The sequence below is a fragment of the Podarcis vaucheri genome (genome assembly GCF_965113315.1).
Source record: "Podarcis vaucheri genome assembly, chromosome: 5".
NCBI lineage: Eukaryota > Metazoa > Chordata > Lepidosauria > Squamata > Lacertidae > Podarcis > Podarcis vaucheri.
In genome coordinates, this window is record NC_138763.1 from 70,951,837 (window position 1) to 70,967,687 (window position 15,851).

Genomic DNA, 15,851 nt, shown 5'->3' on the forward strand with positions numbered 1-15,851 from the left:
CATAAACCATGGAAAGATTAGGTCATATTCCATGGGCACCTCACATGGCCATTAGTCACTCAGCTATCACATGACATTGATGCACATGTTGGATTCTCAGCTGAGGCATGCCAGCTACATGAAACTGCCTCCAACAGTAGGCAAAAGGTTTAAGGTTTGGTAGCAACTACTGATAATCATCCACCGGGAAGAAGAGAGATTTGATGTGTTCAATCATTTAACGTGGCACCCAAGAGACATTTACTCTTTCAGCCCCTGCAAGACAACAATTAGGACTTCCATTTCCCCACCTGCACTGTTGCAGGTTCAAATAAGTCATTTAAACTAGGGCAGGATACACCTAACCAGCACTTTCAGCAGAAGCCTTGAGACCAAAGACTTCCACTTGTACAGCAGGGATTTCCCCCCTTTCCGCCCTCTGCAGCCTCTTAATTTGGCTTGGGGAAGGGTTGGGAGAACCCTCAGAATGGTGTGTGGGGGATGGAGAGGGCAGACTGGAAGAGCACAATGTTGGATTCCACCTTTAGTATCTATGCCAGAATTATTAACACCTGCCATAATACGCAGCGCTTCATAATACATGGTGATAAGAAAATGTGGGAAAGTGCCTCACTCAGTTACCAAGATCCAACACTGGGATGGGATGGGAGGGTATCTTCCCACCCCAACCCCGTTAGTTGAAATTACTTTCATTACCTGAGCAATAGCATCCTTGAGTTGATTGTATTTTTCTAGATCAAAGCGCGTCTTTCTGGCTCCTTTATGGAAAAATAATAAGTACTGCCGGTCTCTGGCATCTGGGTATACATACTCCTGTGCAATCAAAGATTGAATAAAAAAGAAAAAAGGAAGGCATTAATATATGAGGGTTTTGAAGAAAGGGGATAAAACTGTTGATTAATATTAATACTTGCATTGGCTAAATATAGGAAGTGGGCAATAAATGCATAACAGAATATTGACGCTTTTCTACAGCCATGAACTCAAGTCTGGTTATCAGCTAAAGAGTGATAAGCTGTGAAGTCTTTTTGGCCTATCACCCAGTTATCATTTTACATATTGCTAGATTCAGGTGAAGGAGTTAAGCTATGGCAAGGGGTTTGTTTTGTTTTGTTTTGTTTTTTAACTTTTTGCCTCTTCTGGGATGTAGTAGCATGCAAGTTTTGACACCTTTGCTACTCTGAAAACGACAACCGTGCAGTGGTTCATCAGAGCAACAGAAGTAAACATATCTTTGGTTTATGGAGGAATTTGCTCATCTCAGCTAATGCTCAGTGAGTTATGTCTGTTGCTATATCTGTTATAAATTGAATGTTATGCAGTGGAACCCTGGTTGTCAAATGTAATCCGTTCTGGAAGACCATTTGACTTCCAAAACATTCAACAACCGAGGTGCAAAGGGTTGTTGGCAAAGTCTATGGTGAAAACTGAGAAACACACCTCAGAAGCCATTCGACTTCAGAGGTGCGTTCAAAAATGGAAGCAATTACTTCCGGGTTTTCAGTGTTTGGCTTCTGAAATGTTCAGCTTCCGAGATGCTCCAAAACCAAGGTTCCACTGTATCTGTTATGTACACACACACACACCTCATCGCTTAATGTTGCATATTTTTTGCCACATTATGATGGTATATGGATAAACCAGTCAAAGATTCAGAAGTACACAGGGTAGGTACCCTTGTTTTCGAGAAAAGAACAGCACAGATGAGGAAAAGTCATATTTATGAGAATAGGGTTTTCTGGACACCTGCTTATGAAGTGGAATAAAACCAAAAGCAAGCCTCACCTGACGCGTTACTACGAAGTATGCGTACATTGCCATGGCGCTGCCATATGTGATGAAGTAGGTCACCGGCTCCATAATGTCCCAAGAGTATTCCCACCAAGTGAGCCGGGCCAGAATTCCAAACTGCGTGGCCATGTAAGCTAGCCCACCCCAGAGCACCCAGGTGGTCCTCTTCTCTGCTTTCCGGCGGATTTCCATCCTAACCTGCAGGACAAAAACATTCAGAACTACGTTGAGCTGTTGCTTCTCAACGAAGGTTAAACATGGAAATAAACACATACAGTAGGATTGGTGTTTTCAATGCTGATATTATAACAATCCTTAAACAGAATGCTGTTTAACTTTGAAATCAATAAAATGTGTGTGTGTGTGTGTGTGTGTGAGAGAGAGAGAGAGAGAGAACATGTTTACAGTCGACTGAGTGGCTGACATTTCAAGTTCAAAATAACTGAGCTTCCATTCCTATTGTGAAACATTTCTTTCTGTTGACAACCAACCCCCTGCTGCATCCCTTTTCGTTTTGTTTACTATTTAAGACCATCACATAAGCTCTGTCTTGGGGAGAGAAGCTGTCGTTGACCTGATTCATGCAACACAGTAAACCAAACTACAGTCATACCTTGGTAGTCAAACACCTTAGTTGTCGAACAAATTGGCTCCCTAACATCACAAACCCGGAAGTGAGTGTTCCGGTTTGCGCATGTTTTTTGGAAGCTGAAAGTCCGACGTGGCTTATGCAGCTTCCGATTGGCTGCAGGAAGTTCCTGCAGCCAATCTGAAGCTGTACCTTGGTTTTCGAACCTTTTTGGGAGTCGAACGGACTCTCGGGACAGATTAAATTTGAGAACCAAAGTATGATGGTATAGCTTACAAGGACTGCCCATAGGTATGCCTTAGTGTGTTGTCCAAACTGGGACTTGTGGTTCAGCTTTCTCCTCACTAACCTAGAGTATAGCCAATAACAAACCTTGGTTATAGCTAATGGATAGCAAGCTGAGCTACCTCCTAATGGGGCCTTGGTGTTTTACATTCTGAAGGTAGCCTTGGTGTTAAGGCATAGGCTATAAATGTTAAAGAGCAAGCATGATGGACAAACTAATGTGACAGCAACTGAGCTGATCCACTGTACTTTCTTGGTGGTTTGTGATGGTGGAGCTTGAAAAACGGACCCCACACAGTTTCAGAGTAATTTATTACAGGGGAGTACCAAAGGGCTGCAGTTTAGAGTTCTCTCAACTTCATAGCACCACCAAAGGAATCGCTCTATGTAAACAAAGTCTGGGGGACAGGACCCAGGTGACTGCTGTGACATGTGCAATATGCATAGCATGTTTCCATTGGCAAGGATCTTTATGTTTAAATCTGAACTGCATTGTGGATTTACCCTGAAATGCTTAATATTAGTGCCAAAAACTCATTTCGCAGATGAAAAATAACTCACTTGGAACCCATTTACTATTTCCGTGCTCTGACAAAGATCAGAAAGAATTGCATAAAGTAGGTTTCCCTTTAGGCTACAAATCCAACTAGCAACACAAAGCTATTAAGCTCTACTTTTTCAGCTACATTTATTGCTAGCTTACAATGCAATTTGTGCTATGCCATCGACTGAGCCACTCATCAAAGCAGCTTAGGGTGTCACTCAATGAAGAGAGTTGCTCACCTTCTCCAGGGGCACTAGTTGCTGCTTGAGGTCTTCTAGCCGTCTAACGAGCTCCTTCTCCTTATTCAGCTGGTGTTCCTCGATACACAGTGTGGTATATAGCTGCTGAACCAATGTCTTCACATCATTCAGCGTGGTTGCATCTTCGTGGCTTAAGAGGTCTAAAGAAGCAAACAGGACTTTTTAATGTTCTGTTTTTCACAGTGGTTACGCCTCTAACAGCTTACTAGAACAGAAATGAAAAACTGCTCTCACTGCACTGACATTTACAGAACCAAATAAAATAAGAAAATGATACCCTGCTTCAAACAAAGGCTCAGCGGAGACTAATGCTTAAAGATACACACCAAATATGAATAACCATGTTCTTTTATGCTCGTTAATTCCAAACACTGGAATTAGGACTTTGCTTGTAAGTGTGTGTGTGTGTGTGTGTGTGTGTGTGTGTGTGTGTAATCGAAAAAATATACTGGATCATTTTTCATCATCAGCAATAAGAGGAAGAGAAAGGTCTAGGACTACTGATGAAAAATTAGCATAAATTTTGAAGCCATGTAAAAAACTATCCCTCCTGACCTTACCTTCCCAGGAAAAGCTGGGGGAAAATGGAAAAATATGCCACGTTTTTATTGAATATATTGAATTTATTAAATAGTTTTTTCTGCTTAAACGATATAAAATGCATCATTTGTAATTTAACACATAAAACCGTACTATTTGGCATATTCCTGAAGTTTACAAAGCATTCTATGCAGATTCAGTCAGAACCCACTCTGCTTATTTTTTTTTTTATAAAATATTTATTAAGAATTTAAGCAATAATAAAAAAAGAACCCACTCTGCTTAAGTTCCACGCAGGTTTGCATCTATAAACATATAAATATATAAGGTTGCAATCCTATACCCACTCACTAGGCAGAAACCACTGAACTCACTGGTAATTACTTCAGAGTAAGGATGTATAGGACTGCACTGTTAGTTTTGTACGAGCTAATATGAATGTATATGTCTACACAATACACAGAAATTATTGCTCAAATGTTGCAGATTCTCTTCCATAAAAATATTCATGCTGCACATTTTGAGTGAATAGAAACTCGTATTAAAAAGTAGTTCGCTCCTTCCAAAAGAGAAAATGTTTGAGAGCAAGTTATTCCAAGATCCCCCAAAGTCTTTGGAAAAACTGGAAGGGGAGGTGTCACTGGGAAGTGGGGGGGGACCCCTGAATTTTTTCAATGGTTTTCTGGACCTTTACATCTCTACCAAGTACTTCACTTTAATATTTCAAAGTCTAATTTTACTATAAGGCCATGACCTCACACTGCGTTCTCCTCTGCTTCCCTAAGGTAACCTGCATCACCCACTGATACAAATAACTGGGTTCCAGTAACAAGGGTGCACAATGGTTTTGAAGAAGAGCCTAGGAACGTCTCCACCCCCATCGTGCTGCCCGGACACTGAAGCCCTGCGCTAATGGCCTTCTGGTGTTTCCCTCATTGCGAGAAGCCAAGTTACAGGGAACCGGGCAGAGGGCCTTCTCGGTAGTGGCACGCGCCCTGTGGAATGCCCTCCCACCAGATGTCAAAGAGAACAACAACTACCAGACTTTAAGAAGACATCTGAAGACAGCCCTGTTTAGGGAAGCTTTTAATGTTTAATAGACTATTGTATTTTAATATTCTGTTGGAAGCCGCCCAGAGTGGCTGGGGAAACCCAGCCAGATGGGCGGGGTATAAATAATAAATTATTATCATATTATTACTACTAGGGGAAATGAAAATGTAATAGGCCAAATGGAGGCGCCAGAATTTAGTACTCAATATTTATTAATATCAGAGACTGGTCTAAATCGGGTCTTCCTCACAGAGGGCATGTGTTGCAGTGAGATCAACGTGACTCACCCAAGGTTGTGGGTGGGATCATTTGGATAGCCACAACACCTGATTGGTGGTCCCTCATTGCTGGGTTCAATTTGGCCAATAGGAAAGAAGCCAGATGGTTTGAGGGACCTATTTCTACCCATGCACGTGTCGCAGAGTTTCCTCTTTTCGCTCGTGCATCGGAACACCTGCCCACCTCTCCCTATATTTAGGGTTTTTTTCAGCAACTGACCTTGCTATGTTGTGTGTCGTCTGTCGTTGGGACAGGGGCACAGTAGGAATTCCCCCACTTGACTGATTGGCCATGACCATTTGGGTTTTGCCTGCTGCATAGCAAATCGTCACAACTTGTAAGGTTGTGGATAGGCACTGGTTCAAGGTGGATAGGAATGTGGAGCTGTGCCGATCCCTATGTGAAGGGTATTCCGTTAAAGGAATCCAAGGACTCAGATTGGTTTGGTCAACCCCCGATAGGGGGTTGTGCCCATGCCTGTGTCCCGGGGAGCATCTGGGGAGGGGACAGAGTCTGCTCCCAGGCTCTTGACCTTCCCCAGGTGTTTACCCTTGGCTGTCCTATGATGCACCCTGGGTCAGCACTACCTACCGTGGGCGTAGGGAGCTAGTTGAAACAGAGCCTATCCAACCACTCACTTATCTGTAATCAATAAAGTTGTGGCCTAAATTCTGCCAAAAACCAAAACAAAAATTTGAGTCAAATGTGTCTTTATTTATTGGCGAGGTCTTGGGATCTGAACACGCAAATCAATTTAAGGAAGCTATAGTGAACTGGTACTTCATGCACAAATTAATTAGGATAATCAAGTCTGAGAGGGCAACAAAATCGACACTTATCTGATATTTCATATTGCATAGCGGCCTACTGTAACAACATTCTTTCAATATTACTGTTTACAAGTTTGTACATTTATCAAACGGTTAATGTTAATGTTGTTAAGGATAATGAAAACACCTTTGCTGAGTTTCTACCTAACAATTAGATATTGTAAATTTTGTCAAAGACAACGCAAACTAAAATATATAGAACCTTGCAAGCAGTAAATTTCAGCACACAGTCTTCAGGTTTAGCTTGCCTTTGTTAATTCTCAGTGAATCTACAAAACAAGCCAAGTTTGACAGACATCAGTTCAGCAGAGATGGAGGCAGCACAACATTTGAACCACAGCAATACCTGCAAGCTCTAATCTTCTCTATCAGTACACACAAAACGTATAAATACAAGGGTTTTATTAACTACAATGTGTGTTTATATTAATATGCTTTAATCTAAACAAGAAGCATGTCAAACTAATTTGACACGTGAGGGGAGAGACTTCATTAGGCAAAGTCTTCTTCCACCTTTCCTTGCCTTGCCCCACCCTCCAGTCTCTGCTTCTCAATTTGTATTGTATTATTTTATGCACTGTGGCTTGCTGTTGTTTTATTGATTGTAGTTTAGAAATTATTTATTGTAATTGTTAAGAGTAGGTTTCTGTTTAATTTTTATATGTTGATATTTAATATTATTTTATACTATTCTAACGGGACGCGGGTGGCGCTGTGGGTTAAACCACAGAGCCTAGGACTTGCTGATCAGAAGGTTGGTGGTTCGAATCCCTGTGACGGGATGAGCTCCTGTTGCTCGGACCCAGCTCCTGCCAACCTAGCAGTTTGAAAGCACGTCAAAGTGCAAGTAGATAAATAGGCGGGAAGGTAAACGGCATTTTTCGTGCGCTGCTCTGGTTCGCCAGAAGCAGCTTAGTCATGCTGGCCACATGACCCGGAAGCTGTACGCCGGCTCCCTTGGCCAATAAAGTGAGATGAGCACTGCAACCCCAGAGTCAGTCATGACTGGACCTAATGGTCAGGGGTCCCTTTACCTTTATACTATTCTAATGATTGCTAGATGTTACTTTATTTGATGTAGGTTGCTTATTTTAAAGTTATGTTTTATTATCACATTTTTGCATTGCATTAGATTGTTATAAGGTGTACATTCTTTGTTTCTTCAGCTTGTAAACCATCTAGGGTATTGTAAGATAGAAAGATGGTATACAAATCAAAAGTGATGATGATGAACCATGCACAAGTGAAAAGTGATGGAACTGGTACAGAATCGGGTAGTAGTACACTTCTTAAGAAACAGATCTGATGTTCAGGTTTACAGGCCTAAAACTACTGCTGTTCCTACAATATTTAGCACCATGAAGAAATTGCTTCTCTATGTTCTGAGAAAGTTTTTATGTCTGGATTTAAATAAAACTAAATTCCAGCTTATGCCTCCTACATTAGAAACTCAGTCACAGTTACATATTAATGTTCTAAAAATGGGTACTTTTTATACCTAATGAGAAGTTCCTCCATGACAGAACATGTGAAAGACTAAATCAGTCTTCCTTGACCTGGGGCCTTCCAGATGTTTTGAACTAAAACTCTCACTATCCCTTCCTATTGGCCATGCTGGCTGAGGCTGATAGAAGTCCATAATATTTGGAGGGCAGGAGGTTGGGGAAGGCTGGAAGATTCAAAGGGCCCTCACAGTCCACACAACATTTTATTAATGGTCTTATTGTTCCCTGAAATTGAACCAAGACCTCTTTGGTCTCATCAGGTTCCTCTTTGGTCTCATCAGTATTTTGCAACAGCTTCTCTTTTCAGAAGTATGATGAACCTTTCGCTCCTTATTATTACACAGGACCTCCCCTGTTATTTGTGGGCACAGCCATGCAATCATTTTTTTTGGTGACATTCCATTTTTTAAGAATTTCACAGATAAGTTCCAGCAAACAGCAAAACCAAAATCTCAGAAGTGCTTGACATTGTGAAGAGCACTTGGCTTAAACTCCTAGGCCAAATCAAGACCCAGGATTTCAGCAGATGGTAGGTGAAGTTGCCAGTTAATCATTTTTGCTGCCTTTTTAAATATTCAAAGTCACAGTTGCCACATGGCTGATAGCATAGTTTTATTAATATTCCTGATTTTTGCTCTAGTGATGTGCTGCATTTTGGAACTGAAAATTCACCACTACTTTTGTTCCACAGCAGAGAGGAATTACAGTTCACACAAACTGAGAAGTGTTGGTGCTTCTACTGATTAGCATCTTTCTCTCTATCTCCCCATGTTCTATTACACACCATTCTTGAGGTTCCCCTGACCTTCAGGAGCAGCTTCTCAGGAGGTGCTGGGGGACTGCAGTGGGGAGGTAGGAAGAGATGGAAAAACCCTGTTCCATTAGCAGAATACTGCTTGCTGTTCTTTGAATTGAAGTTCATGTGTGTTGCGTTGGCACTTCCCAAAGAATCCTCAGTAGACTAACAAGCTGCCTTATACAGTGGAACCTCGGTTTTCGAACGTAATCTGTTCCGGAAGACTGTTCAACTTCTGAAATGTTCGAAAACTGAAAGCAGAAGCTTCAGTACAATAGGGAAACTCAAAATGGAAGCCGGGCGGCACGTTCAGCTTCTGAAAATTGTTCAAAAACTAAAGCAGTTACTTTTGGGTTTTCTGCATTCAAAAGCCGAAATGTTCAACTTCTGAAACGCTCAAAAACTGAGGTTCCATGGTAGTAACAACAATGTGTACACCTGGAAGTCAAGTGATCAATACACCTGCCATACATTCAGTGATCTATATGGGGTGTCCCGTCCCCCCAGCATACTTTATCCTAGAGGAATCTCTTATAAGAGAGGACATTAATTTGCCACCTGGATCGTGGATTTTCTCTACCAGATTGTCTGTCATTTCTTTAAGTTGAAGTCCTTTTTATAGAAACTGAGATTTTTAAAAAATTAAGGATGAGAAGTATGAATGAGAGGAGGCCATAAGAATGGATGTGTGTAGCGGAGGGGTGGGGGTGGCAGAGACGTGACTGGAGACTTGGGGGTGGTGGAGCAAAGAACTAGGCAAGTCACAATAGTTCTGCCTTAGAGATTCTGGAGAAGCTGTTGGAATGTTTTCACAGTTATCTTCACATCCTGACGGTCAGGGAAAGAATGATCTGCTCAGAATTCTGAATGCATAAGTTTGCGGAAGATGAACCATCAACTAGTCTTTTTCAGTATGGATGAAATGATCTTTTTAAAAATTGCTAGATGGAGGGTTTTCCCAAAAATAACTTCTGGAAATACATCCCAGCTGCATGAAGTCATTACCTCTCTTTGGTGGACGAACATGGTAAGTCAAGTCATTAATTACTAGTTTGAAATCATCCAGGAGTAGGAGATCTATGCCTGTTGAAGAGGCAACACGTGTCCCATCTGAAAGGGGAAAGAGGGAAAAGATTTTATTAAGAACGATCCAGAAATTAATATCAATGTACTGCATTCCAGTGCAAAACAGTGTAGAATACTTTGTAAATATATATATATTAAATTCACAACACATTTCCAGGAGTACAACCCGCAGCTTCAAATTTGTAAAATGAAAGCTTCCCAAAATATGAGGTGTCCTTGATATGTGTGAATTGTAATGGCAGGCCTATGTGTCAGAATGTTCCCAAAATGGTTTGAAGTGGGGTAGGATTTAAGCTGGAGTAGCAGCAATTTGGGATGTTGAACCCCACTCTCTGCCTAAGTCTTTGTCACAACCAGTATTCTAGCACACAGGTTAACACCATCCTTATGTAAAGCTAGCCCATTCGTTTGTTATCCGCTTGGTAAACTATAGTTTGTGGCAAAATCGTATAGTTTCCTGCATTGCATCTCTCCTTTTTCCAATAATCAAAGAAGATAGAACCTAGAACCTAGAACCAAACTCTACAGGCCTAATAGTAGGCAGCACAGAATTAAATGCTTACGTTCTAACTACCTCATCTAGAAAGCAGTTTATATCACAAGACCTGCTACTCCAAAGAAGAAGAAGAAGAGTTTGGATTTGATATCCCGCCTTTCACTCCCTTTAAGGAGTCTCAAAGCGGCTAACATTCTCCTCTCCCTTCCTCCCCCACAACAAACACTCTGTGAGGTGAGTGGGGCTGAGAGACTTCAGAGAAGTGTGACTGGCCCAAGGTCACCCAGCAGCTGCATGTGGGGGAGCAGGGAATCAAACCCAGTTCACCAGATTACGAGGCTACCGCTCTTAACCACTACACCACACTGGCCAGTACCGTAGTTAATTGTAGGCACAAGAAACCAAGTACAGTGGTACCTCGGGTTACATATGCTTCAGGTTACATACGCTTCAGGTTACACACTCCACTAACCCAGAAATAGTGCTTCAGGTTAAGAACTTTGCTTCAGCATAAGAACAGAAATCGGGCTCCGGAGGCGTGGCGGCAGCAGGAGGCCCCATTATCTAAAGTGGTGCTTCAGGTTAAGAACAGTTTCAGGTTAAGAACGGACCTCTGGAACAAAGTAAGTACTTAACCCGAGGTACCACTGTATCCTTTTTATTAAATGAGCTTATACATTATGAATCTTAGGTATGCCTAAGAAAACATCAAAGAGACAACATTTTCTAGAGTGGGGATTATCTTCACCCCCATCCTCAACTTAACAGTTTTACAAGACATGTGAAATACTGCTAATATGATATAACATCCATATCAGTTTTACAAGAAGTTTTGATGAAAATGCCTTAACAAACTAAAGGAACTGTAAGCACAGAAAACAAGTGCAGAATCTAACATTGTATTGTAGGTGTTCATCCAATTGCTTCAGTAATGCTGAGTGGTACCTGGTGAGTAAATGGCAACCCGGTCGATTCCCCGGTCTTCTGCTTGTAGTTGCCGTAAGAATACCCCAACAGAATCCGATATAGGCTTAAGTGTAAACTGGCACCGCTCACGCCGGGATGGAAGATTCACAGATATTACAGGTAACCCGTTTTGATAAACCACTGTAACGTCTGGGGGCAGGGAAGCAGACATTCAAAACAGATTACTTCAAGTATATCATGTAATTTAAAATAAACACTATTACTAAATTCATAAAGCAGAGGTTCCAGCAGCTGGTTCTAGGACTCATTTGGGGGAACTTAAAAGTTTGTGTGCAACAGCAATGCCATCCTCAAAAGCAAAAAATAAAATGCCACATAGACTTTCCAATCTACAGAAAACAACAACCAGTGTCTTGTTATTCAATGGCCCATGTAAGATGCTTCAATATTTGGGCAAATAATTTTTAATTCTCTTTAAAAAAATACCAACACAAAAGACACCCAACAACAATAATAAACATTCATCTATAACTTGGTCTTTGGCTGATTAAACCATCTATGGTCTTTTAAATGTGTTTGTAGGAGAGGGGTTATTGGTTGTTGTTGCTATGATGGTATTTTGTGTCTTCATTTTGTATTTTTATGCTGTAAACTGCCCTGTGATCTTCAGACGAAGGGTGGTGCATAAATTTAATAAATAACAATAACATTCAGTGCCGGGAGCTTTCCGCCATCTAAGTGAAGAAATGATTCTTTTTGCATTTAAAAAAATCTCTCTATTGAAAATACAATGTTAGTAATGAAATTATAGGGACTTGGGTAGCGCTGTGGGTTAAACCACAGAGCCTAGGACTTGCCAATCAGAAGGTCAGCGGTTCAAATCCCCACGAAGGGGTGAGCTCCCGTTGCTCGGTCCCAGCTCCTGCCAACCTAGCAGTTCGAAAGCACATCAAAGTGCAAGTAGATAAATACCATATTTTTTGCACCATAACACTCACTTTTTTCCTCCTAAAAAGTAAGGGGAAATGTCTCTGTGTGTTATGGAGGGAATGCCTACGGGTGGCATGCCTACAGATTTTCCTCCTCTAAAAACTACGTGCGTGTTATGGTCGGGTGCGTATTATAGAGCGAAAAATACGGTAGGTACCGCTCCGGCGGGAAGGTAAACTGCGTTTCCGTGCGCTGCTCTGGTTCACCAGAAGTGGCTTAGTCATGCTGGCCACATGACCCGGAAGCTGTACGCCGGCTCCCTCAGCCAATAAAGCGAGATGAGCCCCGCAACCCCAGAGTTGGCCACGACTGTACCTAATGGCCGGGGGTCCCTTTACTTTAATGAAATTATAGAAATCTCACAATTCATTCTTAATGGCCGATTTTTTCTTGAACTCAGTTTTAACATGGTACTATTGGAAATAGCTTAATGTATCCCCAAGGTTTTGAAATACTTTTCTCTTTGGTTAGCCTTTTAAACTCCCTCCCTCTCCCTCTCTCTGTAGTTTAAAAATGCGAGTTCACTACTAAGTAGAAAATCATTTCAAAAAAATTAGCATACTTAAAATAAATACAGAACAGTTCTGACTGCTGATCTGGTTCAACTATTTTTTGGTGGGGTAACAGCCATGTTTCAAGTGCCCAAGTGGACTGTGGGCAGGATACTTCAGGTTTCCCATCAGTATGACAGGTACACATTCTGTGACACTAGATAAAAACAAGGGGAAATATAAACTCAATACACACAGCATCTAGCTGACTCTATCTTACAACAGCTCTAATAATTCAGTAACATTTTAACAATGGGGCGATGCCAGAGGTTTGACTACATAATTCAGAGGCTGCAGCTTCTGTTGGAGGTCTGTGAAGGGAGAGGGCGAAGGTGTTTTGTTTTTAAAAGAATTGTTCTGGCTAGCTGAAAATCTCACTGGCTTTTTGCCATGCACAATGTTTCTGTAGACTCTACATTGACCTCAGAACTCCTTTGCAACATTCCCAGGACCAGATGTCCCTCAGCCAGAGAGTTGGGAGAGGCAATTTTGAGCAACTACAGCCACAACTCCTCTTATGCAAATAAAGCTAAGGAAACTGGGGCAACAGCCGCCATGAATGTCTTTAGTCCGGAATTTACACCTTTTTGGAGAGGACACGAACCCACAGCAAAGAAAACCAAAGCCTGTCACTGTAAGACCACATATGCATACTAGCCATATTGGTTTCAAACTCAAACTAAGATGCAGGAAATGCTAAAGCTCTTATAAGTATCAGTTGTGAAAGGTACATATGCAAAGCAAAGAAGAAAAATGAATTTATAAAAGGAAAATGGAAGTGATATGTTTCAAGTTGGTTTTTGAAGCAAAAGTCCAAATGCAGCTACGCGTCATTCTGAATCTCTGCAAGAAGAATTCTGACTGACCTTCAAGGCATGGAGTTGACCTTGAAAAGGTCGCCCTAAACAAGGCTGGTAAAGTGACATGAAGTCACAAAGAACAAAACAAACAATGGGAAAAGATCCTCCTCTAATTTAAGTATGGGCAAAAAGAGAAAAAGGTAAGTGGCAAAGAAAATCACGTACTACTGCCTTCTTGCAACAAAGCAGTGTGTTGCAAGTTAGAGTAGGTAAAGGTATTTATTTTAACCAGCAAACCATTTCATCAAATTTTCAAGTGCATCTGCCTACAAGTGAACCTCATTTGCCACAACTTCTATTGGGGGGGGGGGGAGATACTGAGGCACACCCTTGATTTTAAAAAATACCAATACAGACACACAATCTTTGAGCATTGGGGTAGGAATCTTGTCTTGAACAAATTTATTTATTGTACTCACCATCAGAGGGCACTACAGTACTGCAATAGACCACTCTCATGGTCTGCCAAGGAGGAAGCCTTTGGTGTGCCTAGGAAAGGAAAACAGGAAGGAAATATTTATTAAGGAAAACAGCAAGTGCTAGGTTATTTCAGATGACAGGTTATTTCCCATGCCAGGACACCAATCTAGCAACATCCTACTGTAGGGAAGACAATGAACTGGTAGAACCTTTCAGGAGATATACTTCTTGTTGCCATCTGTCATTCAGTATGGATACAGTTCATGAGCCAATTCCCATACCTTACAATTTTTTGCTCTTCTGAATTTAAAGCCAGGGGGTGGAGGGAGAGAATGGAATTGTTTGCAAGTCACAAAATCTTTAAAAAGTACTATAAGCAGGTTTTTTTTTTCAGCTGGAACTTAGTTCCAGCACCTCTCAGGTGGGCGCCATTTCCATTCTAAGAGAACAAGGGAGGCGTTCATGGTGAGTTCTGGCAACCCCTTTTCTAGAAAAATAGCCCTGATAGGAATTAATTTCCATTTTAAGTCAAGGGCGTGAATGTGCTAACAGGCTGCAAAAAGATTCAAAATGCAAAACATTATCTAAGAAAGAAGCACAGCAATAAGAGTGAATCACCAGCACCCAGAATCAAAGTGATACCGGTACATCTTTTAGGAATCCCAGCAGAAACAACTAAAAACATTTTGGTACATTTTATACAAGCAAACTGGCAGAAGCAGAGACAAAGGAAAATGTTTGCAGGCTGAAAGACTAACTACCTTAGGGAATGCTTAAGCAGGACTCCTTAGAAATATTGGTTAATCCACACCAATTGCACATTTCTGTCTTGAACTGCTTATTCAAACAACCCCATACAACAACAGAATTCACATACAATTCCACGTAAAACCTGCTTCATCTGTTTCAGGTTTCAGGTTAACTTATTTAATTAAGAAATCTGAATTTCATTCTGATGGAGCCATAATGGCACAATTACTGAATACTCCCACAAATGGCGGTTAATAAATTAATTTTAAAATCTTTTTATGGTCATGGCCATCTACTTACTGCAAAATGCATGGACAATATTGCTAAACCCTGACCTTCAGCCATTGCAATCTAAATCTTCATATAAAATTTTAAAAGCCTAACTATTCTATGAAGCTTACAGCTGCACTTTTGTCTTAAACTTCTCCATGCAGCAGCGAGGCTCCTTTTGAAAAGTGCTTACTTGCAAATAAGGATATTTAGGACTACGGCTTTTAAATTTCTAAATTAAATTATTAATAGAAGCCATTAGTTTTCAGGAGCTTCGCAGTGTGTTAAGCCCATACCTATAGCACCTCTAACATCTTGTTCAGTGTGAAAAAGAAAAGGTGACTTGGAATATGGTAGCTGATGTTTACCTTGAAACAGTACATTGTCAAATATCTGTGATAAGTTCTTCTCTCTGAAGTAAGGGCATGCAATAGATGGGGCTTCCACAACTGCGGGCAAGGGAATTCAGTTTTCCTAATCTCAGAAAGAGCCTTGCAATCTTGAATAGACCACTCGGATGAGCAGCTTGCTACAGAGGGGACTGCAGCAACATCTGCACTGACTCAGCCTGGAGCTCCTTAAGATAAAAGGATGGCTCATTACTTGAGTTGCCAGCGAACATTCTCTTGTTGCTCTGCATTACGGTAGGAATCAATTTATTCAGAGGACACCAACTAGCTACTTGGAAAGAACAATTTCCCTCTTCCATTTCCTAAGTACAATGCTGTATATAGAGGAGATTGCTCCAATATGCTGTAATTACCATGCTACCACACATCAAATGGCTTCACTGAACTACCCAAACTGACACATTTCCTGTACGTTAACCTTTCTTCTGCCATGCTATGGCTGCCTCATACATTTTAGAATGGGTGCTAGTGGGGGTGGTTCTATATTGCACTGCATTGCTGTACTTTCCAGCGCTGGTTTTTCTAAATCTTTTTTATTAATGGACCACTGCCACTAACACCAGCATGAGCATACCTGCAGATATATGGGTTGGCAAACATGTGAATATTTCCTTCAATA

The 15,851-nt window shown here is 41.2% G+C and overlaps 1 protein-coding gene across 2 annotated transcripts in view; it reads right to left on the reverse strand.

The window, feature by feature from the left end:
- Positions 1-15,851, reverse strand: part of MCU (mitochondrial calcium uniporter) — an 89,904-nt gene that overhangs the window by 3,182 nt on the left and 70,871 nt on the right. For both annotated transcript variants that reach the window (XM_082222203.1, XM_082222204.1), the window contains exons 2-7: positions 13,802-13,871; positions 11,000-11,170; positions 9,478-9,582; positions 3,449-3,609; positions 1,786-1,989; positions 697-813 (exon numbers count right to left, since the gene is read on the reverse strand). In XM_082222203.1, coding sequence (XP_082078329.1) covers positions 697-813; positions 1,786-1,989; positions 3,449-3,609; positions 9,478-9,582; positions 11,000-11,170; positions 13,802-13,871 — 828 coding nt within the window. The remainder of the gene's footprint in view (positions 1-696; positions 814-1,785; positions 1,990-3,448; positions 3,610-9,477; positions 9,583-10,999; positions 11,171-13,801; positions 13,872-15,851) is intronic.